At 40.5% G+C, this 21,857-nt stretch overlaps 1 protein-coding gene across 4 annotated transcripts in view; it reads left to right on the top strand.

The window, feature by feature from the left end:
• The window catches only part of TBPL2 (TATA-box binding protein like 2), a 68,791-nt gene that overhangs the window by 45,677 nt on the left and 1,257 nt on the right, over positions 1-21,857 (top strand). For 2 of the 4 annotated variants that reach the window (XM_029598262.1, XM_029598263.1), the window contains exon 6: positions 8,949-9,043. In XM_029598262.1, the coding sequence (XP_029454122.1) occupies positions 8,949-9,043 (95 nt within the window). Of the gene's footprint in view, positions 1-2,590; positions 2,775-8,948; positions 9,044-21,857 lie in introns of those variants that run through there. The other 2 variants (XR_003856260.1, XM_029598264.1) reach the window with 2 other exon arrangements.

The raw sequence follows: 21,857 nt of genomic DNA on the forward strand, positions 1-21,857 counted from the left end.
CGTATTAAAATTAATGGATTTTAAATGATATATATATCCAGATAAAAGGTGCCTGAATAAATTTTAACAATATCCTTTATTAACAAAACATCTCCACATGCAACTTAAACTAAACAAACATTTATGCAGTACAATATTGCAGTATTAAAATTGTTCCCACATTCCCAACTAAGGACCCTAGTTTTGCTGACAAAGCCGACTTCTTCAGGGGACTTGATAACACACATCTATAATCACAAGAAATACACACACAGTTTAACTTGTTTTTACTGCACCATTTCTGTAAAAAAAAACCAAAACCAACTTGAATACATTCAAATGTGTTTAAAGACACAGCTGCATGTATGATCATGGTGTTGGACCTTTATTGATTTCCAAGGAAGCTGAATAATGGCATATCTGCAAATAACAAAGTTTTAACGTGAACACCAAAGCCTAAATCTAAATTAATATAAAAAAACTAAAGAATCAAACCTCTTATATAAACCATGACTGAGCTAAATACCCAAACTTTACCACACCATCATACACCTGAATTGCAGGCAACCTATAAAAGACATAAAACAATATTAAAGCCCACTCTAAAACATATAAAGAAAATTCAATAATCATTATTTCACAGACCACTTATATTACCAAAGCAAGTCAGTACTTATAAAATTTCACAATTATATCTTCAAGAAGCCAGCTTTGTTGGCAAAACTAGTGTCCTTAGTTGAGGTTGTAGGAACAATTTTAATACTGCACTATTGATGTGCATATATGTTTGCTTAGTGTAAGTTGTATGTGGAGATGATTGTTTAATAAAGTATATTAAATTTATTCAGGCACCTTTTACCTGGTTATATATGTTGATGGTGCCTGTTTAATATACCTTCCTTTGCTATATTACCATGTTCGTATATAGGCCATTTTATTTAATCATAACATACTGTTTAAAGAAAAAACAAACACTTGCATGCAACTCATATTGGGAATGGGTATTTTTCTTTCTGCCCCTTCTGTATGTCCCAAAACTATATTGTTTTCAAACTTATCTTATAAATCTTCTTTGTAAGATGCTAGATCTCTTCCTCCTTTTACATGCATACAGTGCATGCCTGCTGTTCTCATCTCTATCCTCTGTGTGTGCCTGTGATCTGTTTTGGACTCTGTGCTTTGGGTGAGCTTATTGTTGAATGCAAAAGGAAGACAAATGCTGTGGTGTAGAATACATGTGCTTCTGAAATTGCCACAACCAGTTCTGTCCTGTGTTTCTTTTGTGGATTCTGTTGCATCTTCTACATATGTTCATGTGTGTAATTGTTTCCAATTCTATATGCAGCATTAATCTTTCTCTTTCTCTCTCTCTTTCTCAAAATCCTGAATCCGCCAGTCCTGCTGATTTTTTGAATGTGGAGCTTTAGCATTCCTACAGTCTAACTTTTTGTTTGGTGCCCAAAACTAACAGAACTTCAACATGCTTAGGACATCTACAAAGAGGAGGAGTGAGGGCGAGAGAGATGATAAAGGAAATGGAGAAGCGGTATAGGTGTTGGTTTAAATATGGAAGTTTACACGTTCAAGGATCTTTTTTTTTTTAAAGAGGTGCGCGGTTCCCGGCAAACGCACATAGACGCACACCGGTTTTATAACATGTGCGTGTTGGCGCATGTTATAAAATACGTTTCCCTCGCTTACACGCATGCTGGATTTTAATGTCCACATGCGTATGTATGGGCGGGTGGCCTCCATGTGCTGGGGGTGGGGGGGGTAGGAGAGATTTTAAAAACTACGTGGCGTGGACTTGGGAGGGAACTTCCCTACCTGCCTCCCTAACCTTCCTCCACTCCAACTCCTAAATCTAGCCTAGCTAGCCCCAAATTTTTTATTTTCATACTTACTGCTCCTCCAGAGCAGAAGTAAACGCTACACGCCAGCCCGCTGCCGGCAAGTGCTTCCCTAGGACAGCGGCTAATGGTGCTGTCCCGGCCCACCCCATTTGCAGGGCCCAGTACTTCTGCGTGTAACGGGGGTTATGTGCGTGGCAAGGCCCGGCCACGTGTGTAACTCCTGCTTTTTTTTTTTTTACACGCGTGGGCCTTTTATTTATGTCCAGAAAAAGAGATGACAAAACTGAGTTTTAATAAAGAGATGGCAGGGTCAGCCAGCATGAAGCACTGCTAGAACTTTGGATAGTCTTGGGTTTCTTTACCACTTTTATTCTGGGAGTGAGCAATATGGAAAGGATGTGGGATCTGCTGGGCATTTCCGAGTGACCCAGACTGGCCATTATTGGGCCAGGATGCTGGGTTCATTGAACCACAAGTCTTGACCCAGCATGGCATTTCTTATTTTTAAACTCTTGGCTATGACTGGGAGGAGGGGAAGATGGCAGGTTGGCAAGCATGGGCAGAAGTCTGGCTTAGATACACACTCCATCTAAAAGGCAAAAAGGATTAAGGGGTGTGATCTCTTCAGGTAGTCAAGCTGGTGGTGCAGCCAATAATAAGTGCGCTGGCCAAATGGTTCTTATCTGCTAGATCATGTAATGCAAGCTCCGTAGATCAATATTTTTATTTCTGAATTGGCTTTTGTGTTCCCCTTTTAGCTAAATCATGACATTCTGAGTCTTCAGCGGAAGATCAGGCAAGAGAGGTGGTTGAACCAAGGATGAGAGGAAGAATGGGCAAGAGATACAGAGTGACATGCCAACTCGCATCTGGGAACTAGACCCAGGGGCAAAACAAAGAGAGAGAAAAACAGTTTAATGTTTAACTCAATATTTTCAGTAAAAATGTAATTTTGGTACAAACATACAGTGTGGTGTTATCTATTGTAAGTATAATTGTGCGTGAGTTTGAATGATTAGTGTATGCTTATAGAAGGGAAGGGGCATCTGGTGTGGTGGAGTAGATTGTAGGATCTGGCAGAGTGGTGCTGTGTCTTTTAAAGTGGCCTTTGCCATAAAGTGCAGCTAGGGGGCAAGCGGTACAATAAAATGGGCAGAGCATGTTTCAAGTAAGCTTGTCTATTCCTTATCAAGTGAATTCTCAAAAGGATTTACACGTGTAAATGTAACTACTATTGTACCAGTTTTCAAAAGCCATTTTCGCATGTAAAGGGCACTTTGCGAGCAAATCCTATGGGACAATTAAATGGCATATATTGTTATCAATTTTCAAAAGCCCACCCACTTGAGTAAAGTGCATTTACTAGAATACAACCCAGTTTTACTCCAGTAAATGCTTTTTAAAATCAGGCCTTTTGTTCTCTCCTCCAACACCATTTCATGAGAGAAGGTAACTGACAAAATTACTCCTTCAAACTATAATGGGAGCTGTGTAGTTGCAGCAAGGTACCTTCTAGAGAAAGTCCAGCTCTGGGCAGAAGTAAATCTTTGGGTTGGGGACATAAAAAAAAAAAAAAAAAAAGGCTGTGGGTGAATAAGCACTTGTGGGCCACTTCATGAGCAGAGGATGATAATGGAGTGTCTATAGTTACTTCACCTCCTTTTTTTTTTTTTTTTTTTTTTTTAGCCATGCCAAATATCATTTTGGTGACTCACCCCTAAATACCTCCTGAATAACTTACCCTTTCTTCAGCAGTTGCTGTATGATAAGCTGAATGTAACCGACCCCTGTGTCTGTCACCAGTAAGCCTGGGTGAACTCTTAGTTCAGTTAGTAAGAGTGCAGGTTAGTGAATGGGAGGAGGATTCATTCAAATGCAGCCCCTCCTGGAATGGCCGCCCCCCCCCCCCCCCCCCGAGAGTCTATATATAGCAGCTACCTACAGAGAGCTCAGGTTTGCTGAGAGGGAGTGGGGAGTTTTCTTTCCTGAGTTGTGTTTTCAGGGCCAGTCAGAGGAGTCAGGCAAACCCTGCCTGAGAATGCTGACCAGGGTTGGGAGTCCACTCCCTCGCTGATTAGGATTTTCCCTCTGGGTATATTTTTGGGTTTAATATTTTTTAAGTGGTAGGAGCCTTGTGAGACCCTGTACATCACCTGGGTCTAGAGGATGGGGAACCCTGTGTCTGGGGACGTACAGGTTAGGGAAGACCTGCCCTCCATACCCTCACGGAGGATGGAGGTGTTAGTGACCTCCTGCAAGGAGGATCTCAGGTGTTAGCTTCCATTGAAGGGGAAAAGGATTTTGAGTTCAAGATCCAGGAGGAAGTTTTTGCTGCCCCTTCCTTCCTGTTTGAAGCAAGGAGAGATGCTTGCTTCAAGGGGATCCCTCCCGTCAGGGAGCCAGAAAGAAGAGATATAAGAGACTGAGTAAGAAAGTGATCCAAAAGATCTGCTAAACATGAGGAAGGGAAATTATCGATCACGGAGGACACCCATTCAGTGTTTTCACCCTGGGGGGAGGGTAGAAAGAAGATTTACTCTCTCTGCCATAGTCTATTTACTATTTTTGCTAGATTGCAAGGTGTTTTCGACTAGCTTAAGGAGATTCTGCCCACCTAGGAACTCTACTTAACCAAGCACTGGAGGGTGGATGTTCCCTGACCCTGGTGTGCAAGTCCTGCACAGATAAAGGGAAAGAGACTGAAAGAGAAGAAAACAAGAGAGTTTTTTGTGGTTCTGCACTTTAACTTATTGTCCTAGAAAACAAACTGGAAGCTGATCCAACGTACCAGCAATGCAACCAAAACAAAATTAGATCGGTGTCAGGAAACACTTTAATTGGACCCTAGTTTTCACCTTTAAAGATTTCCTGACACCGATCTAATTTTGTTTGCTTTAATTTATTGTGCCATTTAGCACTGGTGTTTGAACAGGAAAGACATTTAATTTTAGATAAGAACATAAGAAAATGCCATACTGGGTCAGACCAAGGGTCCATCAAGCCCAGCATCCTGTTTCCAACAGTGGCCAATCCAGGCCATAAGAACCTGGCAAGTACCCAAAAACTAAGTCTATTCCATGTTCCATACTAACAGAGTGGCTCCAGAGTGGTTGTTTGAGCACCCAGTGAGTACATGTATCCCTCTCCCAGGGCACTAAGATTGAGGAAGTGAGACTCCTCTCCCAGGGCCAACACAAAAAGAGAAAGTCACCCCTGAAAGTGAATTCTTTCCTCCCATAAAAAAGATCCAAATGCTGGGGAAGGAGTCTGTGAGAAGAGCTGGTCAGGTGTCCCTGCCCTGAAGAACTATAAATAAGTTTATGGTCCCATCAGAATTCACACTGCCTCCCGAGATAGGGTTACATGAATATTTCAAGTCACCTTCCTGAGGCCAAAAAGACCAAGCACAAATCAAGCCCTATAACTGGTACTAGCTTATCTGACTCTGTGAAATTTGGATTCTCAGCAAATGTACTCCCTGAGGAACATTTATTTATTTTGATTACAAACCATGAGTCTGATTTGGGGGGGGGAAAGAGCTCACAGATGCATCAAAATCTGGAGCTGCACATGTTTCTGCACAGATGGCATAAGTGCGTCCTATCTCTAGATCAGCCTTTTTTTATATGACCTTTTTTTTCCCCTCTTGTGACATTTTGCTTCATGTAGATAAGGAGATGATGCAAATGTACAACAAACACTGATTATAAGAACTCCATCAGCATTTCCAAAAACCAGGAAAAAGACTGATTTATAGTTCCTCTTGAGTCCACCGTGTTCCCATATCAAAAATACCTTTTTTGGTTCTTTTATTCCAGCACCAAAATCCAGGGATCAAATTTAAAAGGCAGAGAGCTTTTAAGTCACCACTGTGTTCAAAATGACCTCAACATTGTAACTAGCAGTTGAATGTGAGAAAATCAAGTGAATTTGAAGCAAATGCTGTGAAAAAGGGACAAACAAAACTATTAGTAAAAAAGGAGGAGGCATCAAAAGCAGCAGGAACTCAGAGAATTTGACAAGTTTCACATCACAAAGGTTGAAGTTCAGCCCTAGCCTAGTCACCCCTCCTCCCCCCCCCCCCAACTCTCTGCCTCGTACTTTGATTGTACACAATTTGTATATATGTTTCTAATATTGTTTCGCATTTATTGACTGTTCCCCCAAAACCTCTGTTTACCCCTCCCCTTATCCTATTATCAGTTACACTGTAAAGCCTCGTTGGCTGAGTTTACGTTGTATGGAAACAGATGTGATGTTTTCTTAACGAATGTCGGTATATAAAAATCTTTATATAACTGAGTAAATTGAAGCAGAGAGAAGTGCCAGATGTGTTCGTGGACTCTTGGGCTGAGGCAAGATTGGGTCTCCCTGCAGGTTCTCACCATCAGCAGGTGGACCCAGGCACAGCTCCTGGTCAGGAGCTTAATCTTTACCAGCTCGCATTTCCCTCAGGTTGAACCTTTGGGTACCAGGGCCAGCAGGACTTAGGTGAGGGTCTCTGCAGATGACTGAAGAAGTGGTCCAAGGCAAGGTTGTATGCTGGCAGCACGCACCCATTTCAAGGGTCCAGGCAAATGTCAAAGGCAGGCGGTGGTCAGGCATTTCCAGTGTCCAGGTGGAGATCAAGGGCAGGAGGCAAACGGGCATATCTGGAGTCCGAGTGAAGGTCAAACATGGTGTCCGGAGGAGGAATGGATAAGGTTATTACAGGCAGGTGAGGAATGGGACAGGCTGAGGGGGAACACTCACTACTCATGGTAGCTGGACCTGTTGCTGAGGCGAGTTGCTTTTGGGGAGCTACCCTTTTGTAGGGCAGCTCTGCTGATGTCTTTAGGGGCTGCAGGGGCTTTCCAGCCATGGTCCCTTTAAAAGCAGGGGAGTAATATGCCTGGGCCTAGGGAGAGGCACTGCACGTTGAAGTCAATGGCATCCCACTGCATCAGAGAGTGGCATCCTGCCGGGAGATAAGTTGGTGGTGTTTCACTGCATCGGGGAATGGTACGACCGGCATGGGAATGGAGGTGAGAGCGGTGGTTTGCGGGGTTAACCCACGGACTGTTGAACGTAACATCAGAAGGGAAGAAGCAGGAGAAATGAAGAGAAAAATCCAGTAGCTACCAGCCATAGGGACCCAGGAAAGAAAAAATGGAGCAAGGAAGTGACTGAAGCAACCAACGAAGGTTTGATGGCACCACTGGCCAAGTACTGTTAACTCACCCATTATAATAACTCCATGCAGCTCGTAGATAGCTGGAGAATCTTTGCTGAAATCAGATACCTGCTGATGCACTCTGGACTGTCAGAAGGGGTGCACAAGAAGTGTGATTGCCTGGGTTGCCCATCTGGGTGGGAGAGGATACCATACCACCCTTTTGAGTCAGACTGCAAGCACACAAACCCAAAATGGAAGGTAGTGGTGGGTAGGGGGCGCTGTTTTGTGTAGGGACTTCCCTGAGTGCACTCGTGTTTTACTCTTATCCCATTTCAGTTTGGTAATAATCAAAATGACTATTTAATTCAGGTAAAAGGAAAGCATAATGTCTGTGTAATTACACCATATTTTTTAGCTTTTGAAAGTAAAAATGTCTCCGGGACTTTCCGCAGTATGCTTGATTCAGAGCTGACACTTTATATAAAAAACCTAATGATGCTGTTTCCTGAACTACTATGGAGAATGCTCAACCCTGTGACTAAAAAATGACATGGAGGTTTGTGGTACCTTATACTAAAGTTTATTCAGGCATGATCTTTGGAGGACAAGTCTACATCATCAGACATCTTTTTGTCTTTGAAAGCTTATACCTCAATAAATCTGCTAGTCTATAAGGTGCCACCATTATGTGTCATTTTTTGCCACTACAGACTAACCCAGCTACCCTACTGGAACCTTGTTAAGAAAATTCAGTTTAAAAAGGTGATTGCTTTGCTATTGTATACTTGTTACTTTTACAATCAGCGCTTAGATTGTTTATAGAGAACACCTTTTGTAAAGGTGAACTAGTTTTTCACTTAGCAGTTGTAACTGGCAATTGAGGGTGTAGGGGGTACACCTGGGATTAATCTAAAGAACCATTTCATTACAGAGATGGTGATGGATGCATGGAACAGCTTCCCTGTGGAGACAAGGACAATATCTGAATTCAAGAAAGCATGGGATAAGCACAGGGAATCTTTGTGGATGTTTCTATTAATAAATTAAATAAATTAATAAATTAAAATAAATTAAATTAATAAATTAAATTAATGCACCTCGCCATCAACATTTATTTATTTATTTAGCACTTTTATATGCTGCTTTTCCAGTAACAGGATTACTAATCAAGTCGGTTTACATTCTAAACAGTAACCATGACAAGAGGATGTCTTACAATAAACAGGTAGAATGAACTTTGATAAAAGTAACTGGGGTTAACAACATAAAGTAACTGGCGTTAACAACATAAAGTAAGAGTTATGGGGCCTAATGTAGGCTGGAGTTGAGAACGGGTGTTGGGCATAAGGCTAGGTTTTTAATATTGTTCTCTGGGGGTTTCCAATGAAAGGGATCATAGGATGGAATTTGAATAGAAGCTGAAGTTAGGAGAAAGCTTGGTTGAATAACCAGGTCTTGAGAACATATCCAACACAGCAGCTGTACCTCTTCTCCTTGTATATAATTTAGTCTCTGCTAAACTATCTTTATTTCCTCTGATCCCAGTTCAATGGTCCTTGTTAATTGTAACTGCTTTCTTCGATACGTTATTTCTGTTTTTGATGTATTTATTGCACCCCTGTTTATTTGTAAACCAGCATGATGTGATCATTTCATGAATGCCGGTATATAAAAACCTTAAATAAATAAATAAAAAATAAATAAATATTAGTATTCATTACTATTCCTATTGTAGCAATTCAGATGTTCCCTAAATGCACTTCTAGTGTGAGGGACTTTGCCTCTTAGGAAATCTTTACACTGAAGACAATGGATCTGTATGAAAAAATTATATACAGTGTTTATGGATTAAATGATTTAGGTTTTGTTAAGAACGATCAACCCAGTAGTTTTACAAATGTAAAGTGTTTTGAAGCATTGCTGCTGCTAGTAAATGTGTCCCTTTTTGTTTCTTGTGACAGTTATGAGCCAGAGCTGTTTCCAGGTCTTATTTACAGAATGGTGAAGCCAAGGATCGTGCTCCTCATCTTTGTGTCTGGGAAAGTTGTGCTAACCGGTAAGTGGGAGGGTATTTTACCATCTGGTGGAAAGAGAGAAATGGTGTGGATTAAAAGGCAAAATGTAAAATTGTAAACCATTATGACTTTCAAAAATAAGACTAATTTATAAGGAATTTAACCTGTCCATTTTTGACAAATATTGGAGGGTTTGCCAAACTTTTATACAACAGTAGCAAGAGAGCCTTCCACAAATTGGGAACTAAGGCAATTTGCATTAATTTTTCTTTCTAATATGCATTTCATTGCTGGGGGGGGAGGGGGCCAGGGAAGAAATAAATGTTTTGAAGATTTGCAAAGATCCCCTATTTTGCAATTCCTGCTGATAATGGATGTAAGTACATTGAATGGTATTTTACTGATTTCATTAGTAATTTGATTGGACATTTTAGTCCAAAAACGATTTTATGAGGGCAGTAGTCCTAATTCTTTATTTATACACGTGTACAGTATATTTTCTGTTAACAACAAAAAAAAAAAGTCCCACGAATAAAATGAGATCGAGCAGATCAGCGGGGCAACAGACAAGGTGATCTTTTCAGAAACAGTATTGCTGTTTAGACACTGGTTTAAAAATAAACCAGTTTTTAGAAGCTTTGTAAAAAAGAAGCATGTATCTGAATCTGCAATCTCTCATCATTGCTGCAAAAAAACAAAAGGACTAGCCTCAGCATGAAGTTTTGGAAACTGTGTGGCCGCCTTCTCCTTGTTCAAAAACCTAAATTATTCAGTGAAGCAGAATAATAAAAGGGAAACAAATCACAATCATCCCACAGAAGAAGAAGCTAGGGATGCACTGTGACTTTAGAAGAATATGAAAACATCAGTGATGTTATTTTGTGTCATTTCTCATAGAAAATTTAAAAAAAAACCCCAAAAACATTGTTTTGGCATTTGTTGTTTGTGTGTGCTATCTGCAAAATGTAATAAAAATGCACTGATCGTAAAGAAGTATGTGCATTGTAAATGACACCGAATCATAATGACACATCATGTGGTGTTTTTCTCCATGCATACCTGCAGAGCAGTCGAGTTGAAACTAGGAGCAAATAAAACGATGGCAGGGTATTTGTCTCCTCTTCCTCTCAATATGGCATCAGTTGGGGACTGCTTCAAAATTCACCAGCTAGTGGCTAAGGTCCAGAGCTCAAATGAATTATCTACTGGTGTGGTGCGTGATGCTATGGATCAGTTTTGATCCAAGTCAGCCTATGTATCAAAGTCAAGACTTCCCAAACTTGCCCGATGACCCTACAGCCAGTCAGATTTCCAGGATATCTGCTATGAATATGCATGAGAGAAAATTTGCATACACCGGAGACCTGATATATGTATATATTTCTCATGCATATTTATTGTGGATACCTGAAAGCCTCACTGGCTCAGGCTTCACCAGGACAGGTTTGGGAAGCCCTAATCTAAGTAGATTATCATGGCAACCACATTAATTGAACTAGTAAACTGAAACTTTGAGCTGGGGAAGAAACACAAAGAGGCTGATGTAATAAGGAGCATTGAAGCTGCTGCGGGTTTGTGCACGTCTCTACATGCGTGTGCATTTTCCTCTGCAAAGCCCTATATGGGTACGTAATAAGAAATTCGTGCATGAGAAAAAAGTGCATAAAGCATGCTTACGGACCCATGTTTTTTTCTGTGTGAGTGCATGCTAATGGCATGCAGAGGAGGTGATTATCTATTTATGGTCAATGCAGGGAGCCATGCTAGCAGGGAGATCAGGTTGGTGTGGATTTTTTAATGCAGGTTTTAGCATCTGGGTCAGGGCAGGAGGTAAGTGAAAGCGCTGGTGTGGAGACCAGTTTTTTGATGCTTTTGCAGGTCAGCCAAGCAGTGGATGGAACAGGTAGAGAGAAGGTAGCTGCTCACTGAGACAGAATCGCTGATCTGCATTTTGTGCTCTCGCCACTGGTTGGAGGCCGATCATGAAGGGGTTAGATATTGCTCTACCCACCTTCACATCAGCCTCTGGACCACTAATTCATATTTTTTTTTTTTGAGGTTTTCACCCCAAGAATGAATCGCAGGTGTACACACACTGATGGGTGTCCACATGGATGTCTGCACGGTATACTACAGAAGGCCATGAGCGTGTGTTACTGTGCACATTATGGCATGTATGTTTGGTGTGCATGGATTTTATGCACGTATCTAACATATACAGCCATTATTACATCCCGTACTTCCTCTGGTTTTTGCCCTCGTGTACCCAAAAAAGCCATGCAGAAAAATTAGCACGGGTCTTACTACATTGGCCCCAAAAAGAGGTTGAATTAGCAGAAGTTTTAAATTTCTGAGCAGTAGTGCCAATTATCTTAGCTTTAACTCTGGCTACTGTACATTTGTGCATCTTTCACATATATTCATAATTCAATCATCTTACAAGTTTTTATCTAAAGTGGAGAGTATATCTCACATTTACTTACTTCGTTTGGATCTCAAATGGCTGAAAAGCTTTTAGACTGTAACTGTTAAGGAGCTGCCTTGGGAAATTTAAATATCATCAGGTGAGCAGTCTATAAGTGGATGTGATTACTCATGGAAGTGTGTTTGGAGAGGGGAGGGATGCCAGGAGAAAGGAGCTGGGAAAGAAGCATATTTTTGTTGTTGTTGTTGTTGTTTTTTGTTTGTTTTTTGTAAAGTAGTTGGGAGGCAAAAATTTTTGCATTGAAGTATAATTTTAGGATAGCTCATCTTAGTGAGAGGGCTGTGTGCACTGCTGGGTTCTAAATCCTGGATGCAGATATTACTCCTGAAATAAGATACATTTTACACATCATGAAGGTACTGGTAGTATGCTGAGCTTTAGGAGGAAAGGTATGCCTTGACTGCATGTGACCAGTGGTCCTGAATGATTGAGAGGCATTCAGTGGAGTTTCTAAGAGAATGGAACAGCAATGAAATGAATACACTGCCGGTGAGAGATTGTATGTGTGCACTCGGTGCAATGAGCTCCTGGCTCTCAGGGAACGCGTCCGATCTCTGGAGGCTAGAGTAGCAGACTTGGAGGAGCTGCGGGAGACAGAGAGGTACATTGATGAGACCTTCAGGGACATAGTAGCCAAGTCCCAAATCCAGTCTGGCAGCCCTGGTGCTGCCTTGGATCAGAAAGGTCTCCCAGTAGGAGAACATCACCCTGGTGTAGCAGGAAGTGATCCTGTAGCAAGGACCTGCTCTCCAGGTGATATATTGTCCTCTCGCACGAAGGACAAGTCTCCTAGGACTACTGCCCAGGAGGGAAGGGTTAGGTCGGCCATCATAGTTGGTAATTCGATTATTAGAAATGTAGATAGGGTGGCTGGTGGACGTGAGGACCGCCTGGTAACTTGCCTACCTGGTGCGAAGGTGGCAGACCTCACGCGTCACCTTGATAGAATTATAGACAGTACTGGGGAGGAGCCAGCTGTCTTGGTACATGTGGGCACCAACGACATAGGAAAGTGTGGGAGAGAGGTACTGGAAGCCAAATTTCGGATTTTAGGTAGGAAGCTGAAATTCAGAATCTCCAGGGTGGCATTCTCTGAAATGCTTCCTGTTCCATGTGCAGGTCCTCAGAGGCAGGCAGAGCTCCAGTGTTTCAATGCGTGGATGAGACAATGCTGCAGGGAAGAGGGATTCAGCTTTGTAAGGAACTGGGGGAACCTTTGGGGAAAGGGGAGACTTTTCCGAAAGGATGGGCTCCACCTTAACCAGAGTGGAACCAAGCTGATGGCACTAACTTTCAAAAAGGAAGATAGATCAGCATTTAAACTAGAACAAGGGGGAAAGCCGACAGTCACTCAGCAGTGCATGGTTCGGAGAAATGTATCCTTGAAGGATACTAATGAAGCAGGAGATTTAGGGCATCCCAACAGAGAGGTTTCATTAAAAGCAAACCTAGAACATATGCCTATATGTAAAAAATCACCGAAGCTAATGATTTCCAAATTATCCCAAACAACTGAAAAGCAGGTTGTTAATACAAACAAAAACCACACTTTGAAATGTCTGTTTGCCAATGCCAGAAGTCTAAGAAGTAAGATGGAAAGTTAGTGTATTGCAGTAAATGATGAGTGACATAATTGTCATCACAGAGACCTGGTGGAAGGAGTATAACCAATGGGACAGTGCTATATCAGGGTACAAATTATATCGCAATGATAGGAAGGATCAACTTGGAGGGGGTGTAGCACTTTGTCTGAGAGGGTATAGAGTCCAACAGGATAAAGATCATACAAGAGACTAAATGCTCAGTAGAATCTATATGGGTAGAAATCCCATGTGTGTTGGGTAAGAGTATAGTGATAGGAGTATACTACTGTCCACCTGGACAAAATGGTCAGACAGATGATGAAATGCTAAGAGAGATCAGGGAAGCTAACCAATTTGGCAGTGCAATAATAATGGGAGATTTCAGTTACCCAAATCAGAGAAGTGCAGAACAGAAAACAGATTTCCAGACATTTTTGTGCAAAAATAATTTGTATTTTTTATTGCGGCAACTCCACTGCATAATATTTCCACAAAAGACTGTTTTCAAAGGTACCCCGACACGGTCCCGTGTTTCACCGGTGGCTGCATCGGGGGGACCAACAAGTTTTAATAAATCTGTAAGTTAAAATAATTAAAGATCAGGACATAAACAATGGACTTAAACCGACACATAAAACTTAAATAAAATCAATAGTAACATACCTTGGTGCAAGACGTTCTAAACATGGCAGGGAGTGCATTTACCCTCAATCCAACCAGGCATTTAAAGGCAGAGTTTGGGCGCCAAAATACAGGTGAGTTGATCACCATTTTCACAGGAACCAATCACCGGTTCCCAAGAATCAAAGCGCCCTAACGGGGTACATAGACGGGCAACCAACAAAAATATGAAATGTAAAGTTAGAAACATATTTAAGAAAACAGATGCCATTCAATCTCCCGATTTAAACCTTTTGGAGACACAGTGTCTAAAGTGAAAATCCATTTTTGTTCTTGTCTACCCAAATATTCTGCATAGTTACCCCCCCCCCCCAGATTGGCTTCGAGACTACCTCAATCACAGCAAACCATAGGTCAGCAATATTGTGAGAAAAATTTATCCAATGTGAGACCAAAGGTTCTTGGTCACGGGAAGTTTGAATATTCGAGCAGTGCTCAATGATCCGGGTTTTGATTTTTCGGGAGGTTTTTCCAACATAAAAAAGAGGACAAGGACATTTTATGACGTAAACTACTCTTTGTGATGTACAGTCAGAATTGGCTTTCAAGTGAAAAATTTTTTGAGTAATAGGGTGTTGAATGAATGAAAAGGACTCCATATGGTGACATACTGTACAGTGACCACAAGGACAATGTAAAAATCCTCCAGAGGGGGTCTCATCAACACGACCTCGATATGCATGTACCAATCTATCTCTTAAATTTCGCCCTCTACGGAAAGTAAACCGAAGGGAACCCTGAAACGTCTGGTGTAAAGATAAAGAATACCAATGTGAACGAATGATTTTAATCACATCCCGGCTCAGAGGAGAGAAAGGAAGAATACAATTATTAGTAGGCTCCGATGAAGAAGACTGGGGTAAAAAAAGTAAATCACGATTTACATGAAGCGCTCGTTTAAAAGCGTTGCGAATCACTTTTTTAGGGTAACCTCTAGTCAGAAAACGAGATGTCATTGTTTGTGCCTGTTTTAAAAATTCTTCACGGGTCGAGCAAAGACGCCGTAATCTTAGAAATTGACTTGTTGGAATATTATTGCGAAGGTTTCTAGGGTGACAGCTGTCAAAAGCTAATAAAGTATTCCTATCTGTTTCTTTTCGAAATATTGTGGTGTGAAACTTATCATCTTGGACAAAAATTAAAATATCCAAGAAAGCTATAGATGATGGATCTATGGAAAAATTAAACTGAAGATGTTGGTTGAGGGAGTTAAGCCAGTCTAGAAACATCAGAAATTGAACATCGGTGCCCCGCCAGATAATAAAGATATCATCTATAAAACGTACCCATAATGCTATATGATTTGACCATTGAGATGGATAAATCCAAAGCTCTTCGAATTTAGCCACATAAAGGCACACAAGACTAGGGGCCATAGTGGCCCCCATCGCTGTGCCTTTGATTTGTTGGTAGAATTTACCATCAAAACAAAAAAAGTTTTTTGTAGTGCAATTTCAGTTAGTTTTAATATAAAAGACGTAGAGAGACGGCACGGGGCAGGACGGGAGTCCAAAGCTTCTTTAATAACTTCTAAGGCTTCAAACTGCGGGATGTTGGAGTAAAGGGATACTATGTCCAGTGTAGCAAAGAAAAATTGATCCGTAGGGGGGGACAGAGACTCCAAAATAGAGATGAAATGGGACGAGTCCCGAGTCCGAATTTTATATTCAGTTTGGGATTTAATAGGAAGCCAGTGTAATGAAGTTAGTATTGAGGTGATATGATCATTCATTCTTTTTTGTTCCAGTTAAAATTCTGGCTGCTGAGTTCTGAAGAATCTGCAGAGGTTTGATGCTGTTCTACGGGAGGCCAATCAGAAGGGAGTTACAATAGTCTATGGTTGAGAAAATTATTAGTTGCAAAACAGTTCTGAAATCTAACGAATTTAGAAAAGGTTTATACGCCTTAGGAGTTTGTGATATCCTTCTTTGATTTTGCTAGTTATGTGGTTATTGTATGATAGGTTTTTACAATGATTACACCAAGGTTTCTGGCGTAAGTGACAGGGGATATTGGGTTAGTTTGATTATTAACTGTGAATTGAGATGGTGGTGTTCTATTGGTTTTTTTGTCCATGATAATTATTTCGGTTTTGACAATGTTGATTATGATTTTTAATTTCGTAAGGAGTTGTTTGATTCAAGTAACATATAAGTGTCTTTATATGTTTCATCAAAGGAGTTTTTTTTATGGGAATTAAGAGTTGTATGTCATCTGCGTAGAGGTAGTGGGTGATTTGAAGATCATTTAGTAGCTGGCAAATGGGTAAAAGGTATACGTTGAACAGAGTGGCAGATAATGCTGAACCTTGTCGAACTCCAGTATTGAAGTTAATTTTCTTAGAGATGTTATTATTGAATGAAACTTGGTAGCTTCTGTTGGAGAGATAAGACGAGAACCATTGTAGAGTAGTGCCTGCTAAACCAATTTCAAATAATCGTTCAAGAAGTATTTGATGATTTACTGTATCAAATGCTGCAGAGAGGTCAAGGAATACTAGTAGATATTGTTTTCCATTATCAAATCCTCTTAGGATAGTGTCATTTTAATGAAAGAAGGAGAGTCTTAGTATTGATATTTTTTTCTGAAACCATATTGGTTTGGAGATAGGATGTTGTTTGATTCCAGGTATTCGTCAAGTTGTGAGTGAACTACTTTTTCGATGATTTTGCCTATGGAAGGGTAGGTTAGAAATTGGGCGGTAATTTGATAGGATATTTGGGTCGAGGTTATTCTTTTTTAATATAGGTTTGATTATAGCTGATTTGAGACAATTGGGGTAGCTTCCTTCAGTAAGAGATAGATTGATGATCTTGGTGATTAATTTTGTTATAGTAGGTTTGATTGTCTTCAGGCTTGTTATGTGGATGCTATCCAGAGGGTGGTTGGCAGGATTAATTTTCATGATGATTAGTTGGATCTGGATGGTGGATGAGGTGTCTAAGTTGGTCCATTTTGATTTTACTTTAGTGTTTAGATTTATGGATTGGGTGTTATCGACGAAGTTGGATTGAATTAGGCTTAGTATTTTGTTAAAGAATTCAGCAAAATCGTCGCTTTTGTATAATGTGGAAGTAGCTTTCTGAGTTGTCTTTGTGAGGTATTGTACAATTGAGAAGAGCATTCTGGGGTTGTGATGAAATTTGTTAATTTTTTTTTTTTTAAATTCTTTTTTTGCATTATTGATGGAATATTTATATTGTGCTAGATATGTTCGGTATTTGTTTAGAGTGACTGAGGTTTTGTTTCGTCTCCATTCTTTTTCCTGAGTATTCATTTAGATGCTCTAATGCTCTCATTATACCATGGATTATTGTGTTTTGAAGGTTTTATTGATTTAGTTATGATTGGAGTGATGTTATCAGCTACATTTTTAGTGATCATTAACCATGATGATATGACTTCATCAGAATTAGATTAATATTAGTCAGCTCCTTTTGAAGGGTTTCTTGGAGGAGTTCAGTGTTGAATGGGGGCGATATGTAATTTTATTTTGTGAATTTCAAGGAGGATTAAGGATGGAATTAGAAGTCAGGGATGCTTGGATTAGGTGATGATCAGACCAAGGTATTTCTGTGATGTGGGGTTGAGAGAGTACACCAGTCATTAGTATTGACGAATATGAGGTCAATGGTATGACCTGCTTTGTGGGTTGGAGTATCAACTATTTGTTTTAGTTGCAGTAATCCTAGTGCATCAATGATGGTTTGGCAAGTTTTTGAGTGGTTGCTTAAGTCAAAGTGAATGTTGAAATCACCCAGGATGATGATGGGTTTGTTAAGCGAAATATTATTCATAATGTATTCAATTAATGGTGAGCAATTTTTATCGAGCAATCCTTGTGTGCAATAGCCAAGGCAAATTTGAAGTTTAACGGAATCAAATGTGATTTCAAAGGATGCAGTTATGTTTGTTGGACGAAGTGTCAGATGTAGCTCTTTTTTGGAGATTAACATTAAACCATCTCCTTTTTTTCTTTTTCTGGGACTTGAGAATATGTTGTATTCTTTATTATCTAATTGGTTGATAAGTACTGTATCGGTGTTTTTAAGCCAGGTTTCTGTTATTGCAATGAAATCTGGTTTATAATCATTAAGCATGTCATTGAATAAAGGAATTTTCTTAACTATAGAGCGTGCGTTGACTAGTATAAATGAAAGTAGGATATAATTTGAGTATTGGATGTACGTGTTTGAGATGTTTGAAAGTTGTGGGTTTTTTTTTAATAGTGAGGATTTTGAAGTGTGTGTGTTTCTTTTGCATTGGTTGTTTTATTGGGATCGTGGTTATTTTATTTTGATTTTGGAGTTTATTAGTTGAATCCATACTTAATGATTGAAATGCTTATTTTAAAACAGTATTTTGTGAGAGTGATATCAGGAGAGAAGCTGCAAATAATAGGATTGCTTGGTAAATAGTTGAGATGTGATTAGTGTTGGTTGAATAGAGTCCAGTTGAGGTGGTAAAAAAGAGAGCACTGAAAGGGCAGCGATCTAGGCATCATAGTGGATAATACTTTAAAATCATCGGCTCAGTGTGCTGCAGCAGTCAAAAAAGCAAGCAGAATGTTCGGAATTATTAGGAAGGGAATGGTTAATAAAACGGAAAATGTCATAATGCCTCTATCGCTCCATGGTGAGACCGCACCTTGGATACTGTGTACAATTCTGGTCGCCGCATCTCAAAAAAGATATAGTTGCGATGGGGAAGGTACAGAGAAGGGCAACCAAAATGATAAAGGGGATGGGACAGCTCCCCTATGAGGAAAGGCTGAAGAGGTTAGAGCTGTTCAACTGAGGGGGGATATGATAGAGGTCTTTAAGATCATGAGAGGTCTTGAATGAGTAGATGTGACTCGTTTACACTTACGAATAATAGAAGGACTAGGGGGCATTCCATGAAGTTAGCAAGTAGCATATTTAAGACTAATCGGAGAAAATTCTTTTTCACTCAATGCACAATAAAGCTCTGGAATTTGTTGCCAGAGGATGTGGTTAGTGCAGTTAGTGTAGCTGGGTTCAAAAAAGGTTTGGATAAGTTCTTGGAGGAGAAGTCCATTAACAGCTATTAATCAAATTTACTTAGGGAATAACCACTGCTATTAATTGCATCAGTAGCATGGGATCTTCTTAGTGTTTGGGTAATTGCCAGGTTCTTGTGGCCTGGTTTGGCCTCTGTTGGAAACAGGATGCTGGCCTTGATGGACCCTTGGTCTGACCCCGCATGGCAATTTCTTATGTTCTTATGTACACAATAGCACAATTCAAATTATTGTCCTAAGGTTATGGGTTAACCCATTGACAGATACTGCTGGAAGAAAAGAGATCATGTTTTTATCCTGGGCCCTTCAGCACAAGTCTAACAATGCTGGTGTACCATGTAAAACAGTAGCACTCCAGTAACTGAGAGAAAAGGACATGGACAGGTGAGCAGAAGAGAGAGACACTAGTATAGATCTAGAGAAGGATGATTGAGACCCAAGCAAGATGTTGCTAAGCTGATTAATTTTCCTTTTGTTGCAGGTGATGGCAAAAGCTGTGTGGTTTCCCAATGGGTAAAGGGATGTGCTTTGACTAAAGTTGTAACCATGGGGTGAAGATTGAACCATTAAAAATGTAACACAAGAAACATATCTGACTCCAAGATGTGTTTATTTTACACCCCCAACTCTCTGATAGTGTTGCATCTTGATGCAGTTCCAATAATTTTGTTGACATGACAATTTTACATCTGTTGCCCAAGTAGTAAATATAACGATTAAAATAAGAGGAAGAAAGACAAAAATGACAAAACAGTTAAATTACAAGCTACAGAAGGTACAACAGGGTCAAAACTCAGATTTTGGTGTTGGTCACATTGTCCTTGGTCAATTTTCATTTCTGGCCTGGGGGCAGGATATAACATTTTGCTGCTAGAACTGCTATTTCTTCTTTTTCCCCTAGGATTATACAAGGGGTGTGTGTGTGTATGTGTGTTTTTGTTTGTTTTTTTGTTTTTTACTTATTCTTTTGTGAGATGTCTTTGATTTTCTCTGTCAGCTTTTGGAAATGTGCATCTCTGATCTTTGTATTTTGCACAGCACTGGAGGAAATGCATTTCTATTGCTATTTTTCCAGTGTTCATTACATACAGAGTCTGGCTTCTTGGGGTTTCCAGTTCAGTTTTTGGCTGATCTTTCTGTTTCTAGTCTATAATTATTATTTATTCTGTATTTGGTTAGGGTCTGGTTTTTGCATTTGTGACTGAGATGAGGTATTTTGTATGTATGGATGTGTAGCAGTTAAGCTTCTTCTTTTTCCAGTTCACCTCTCCTTATAGGAGGTTTATTAGTGTTCTAGGGCACACTGCAATATTTGCATTGCTGCCTTTTCATAGACTGCATGTAGCTGTTTGAGTTGTGGTCTGTTAATACTGAGTTGGTATGGCAGGTTTTTACATAAATGCCATGACACCAAAGCCCATCTGCCTACACACTTGCCCCCACCTTGGTTGGGGGCAGGTGTGTAGGGAGCCAGTGTTTTACCCCACCTGCAACACCATGCTACGATAAGTGCAAAAATAACTTACTACCAATAACCCACTGCTTTGTAAACTGTTACAAGTTCACGGTTACATATTCTTTCTATTGTGAGACCAATGATTATAACACTAAGACGGTGCACAAGTTATCCCGATCACCGCATTTATTTCTAACAGTGGCAGCAGGGCTTGTGTTTGAATAGCCCGCCACACATATGAGGTCTCATTAAAGTACAATACTACTTTGGCACTGGCAAAGTTAGTTGGCTTCATATGATGTTGTTTAGAAATTCATAGATAGAGTACATCATATTTCAACAGTTTCTTTAAAATACGTTGTAAAGTATTACCCACCTTGGTTGGGACATGAGTAGAAAGACAATACAACATAAGTGGAATTAATAAAAACAGAGGCCTGGTTTTTATTAAGAAAACAATATATTAAACAATACCAAGCCAAAAACTCTCTCAAAATCACATCATTTTTGGATAGTCTGTCTGCCATGGGACCAGCAAAGCCGCTGACCTCTGCTATTGGGGGCCCCCACCATAAAAGTGTGACCGGACCCCCCACCCCCTCCCCAGGCCATCACCATATGCCTTTGTTCCATTTTTCTTCTCTTAAACATCTTGAGCTATCCATCCCCTCTTCCCACTTGGAGAGCCGGGGTTGGTTGCTCATGCCCTTTATAACCAGCCATTTTGTGGCTAGAGTCACCGAAGAGACAAGATGTAGATTTTTTCCCTCCCTGGTGAGTCCTCCCTGACTCACCAGTTTCCCTTTTTGGAGAAGGATTCACTGTGTATAACCTGCCAGTGGAATCCTAGGTATTTTGTTACAATAAGGATATCATTTTGGCCTGGATCCTTTTGGAACTTGCACTCCTTGACTGAAGACCAGTGAGCCCATTCACTCCCTGAATGCGGCAAGCACCTGTAACAGGCTTGGCTGTTTGAGATGCGTGAAGACTGGAAGAACTGCTCTTTTGGGGAAGGTCATCCTCGCAGGCTGCACCCAGAGTGCAGGGGCTGAAGACCAGTGAGCCCATTCTCGCCATGAATGTGGCAAGTACCTGTGAGAGCAGAAGTCCAGTTTAGGAATGCTTTTGTAGAAGAAGGTATAACCCTTTGTTTGTGAAGAGGCTTTTGGTCTCCTCTCCTCATTGGGAGCTTGGCTGGATCAGCAGGTTCCCACCCTCAGACTCTTCAACCCGATGAATCACCTTTCAGAAGAGCTAAAGGAATCAAGTAAGAACCTGGAGACCCCACCTGGATCTCCAACAACGTGGGACCAGAATACAGGGCTGGGTGTTCGGGAAGACACTGGAGCCTAAGGTAGAATTTTGCTATGCTAGAAGGGGACGGCTCACCTAGGAATCCAGGATAGGCTGCTGGGAGAGCTTTAGTGCAATTGGGAAGCTCGACCAGTCTGCTGATAGAAAGGACACCTACTCAGAGTGAAACACCCTACCTGTAACAAATTCAGCTACAACTGCACAAGTATTTAAAGATGGACTTTAAAATCTAATCAGTAAATTTTAAATAACACCCAATTCCTGGTCCTGCCTGTTCTTTCACAGCATCTCC

Source organism: Rhinatrema bivittatum, chromosome 4 (genome assembly GCF_901001135.1).
Source record: "Rhinatrema bivittatum chromosome 4, aRhiBiv1.1, whole genome shotgun sequence".
Taxonomy (NCBI): Eukaryota; Metazoa; Chordata; class Amphibia; order Gymnophiona; family Rhinatrematidae; genus Rhinatrema; species Rhinatrema bivittatum.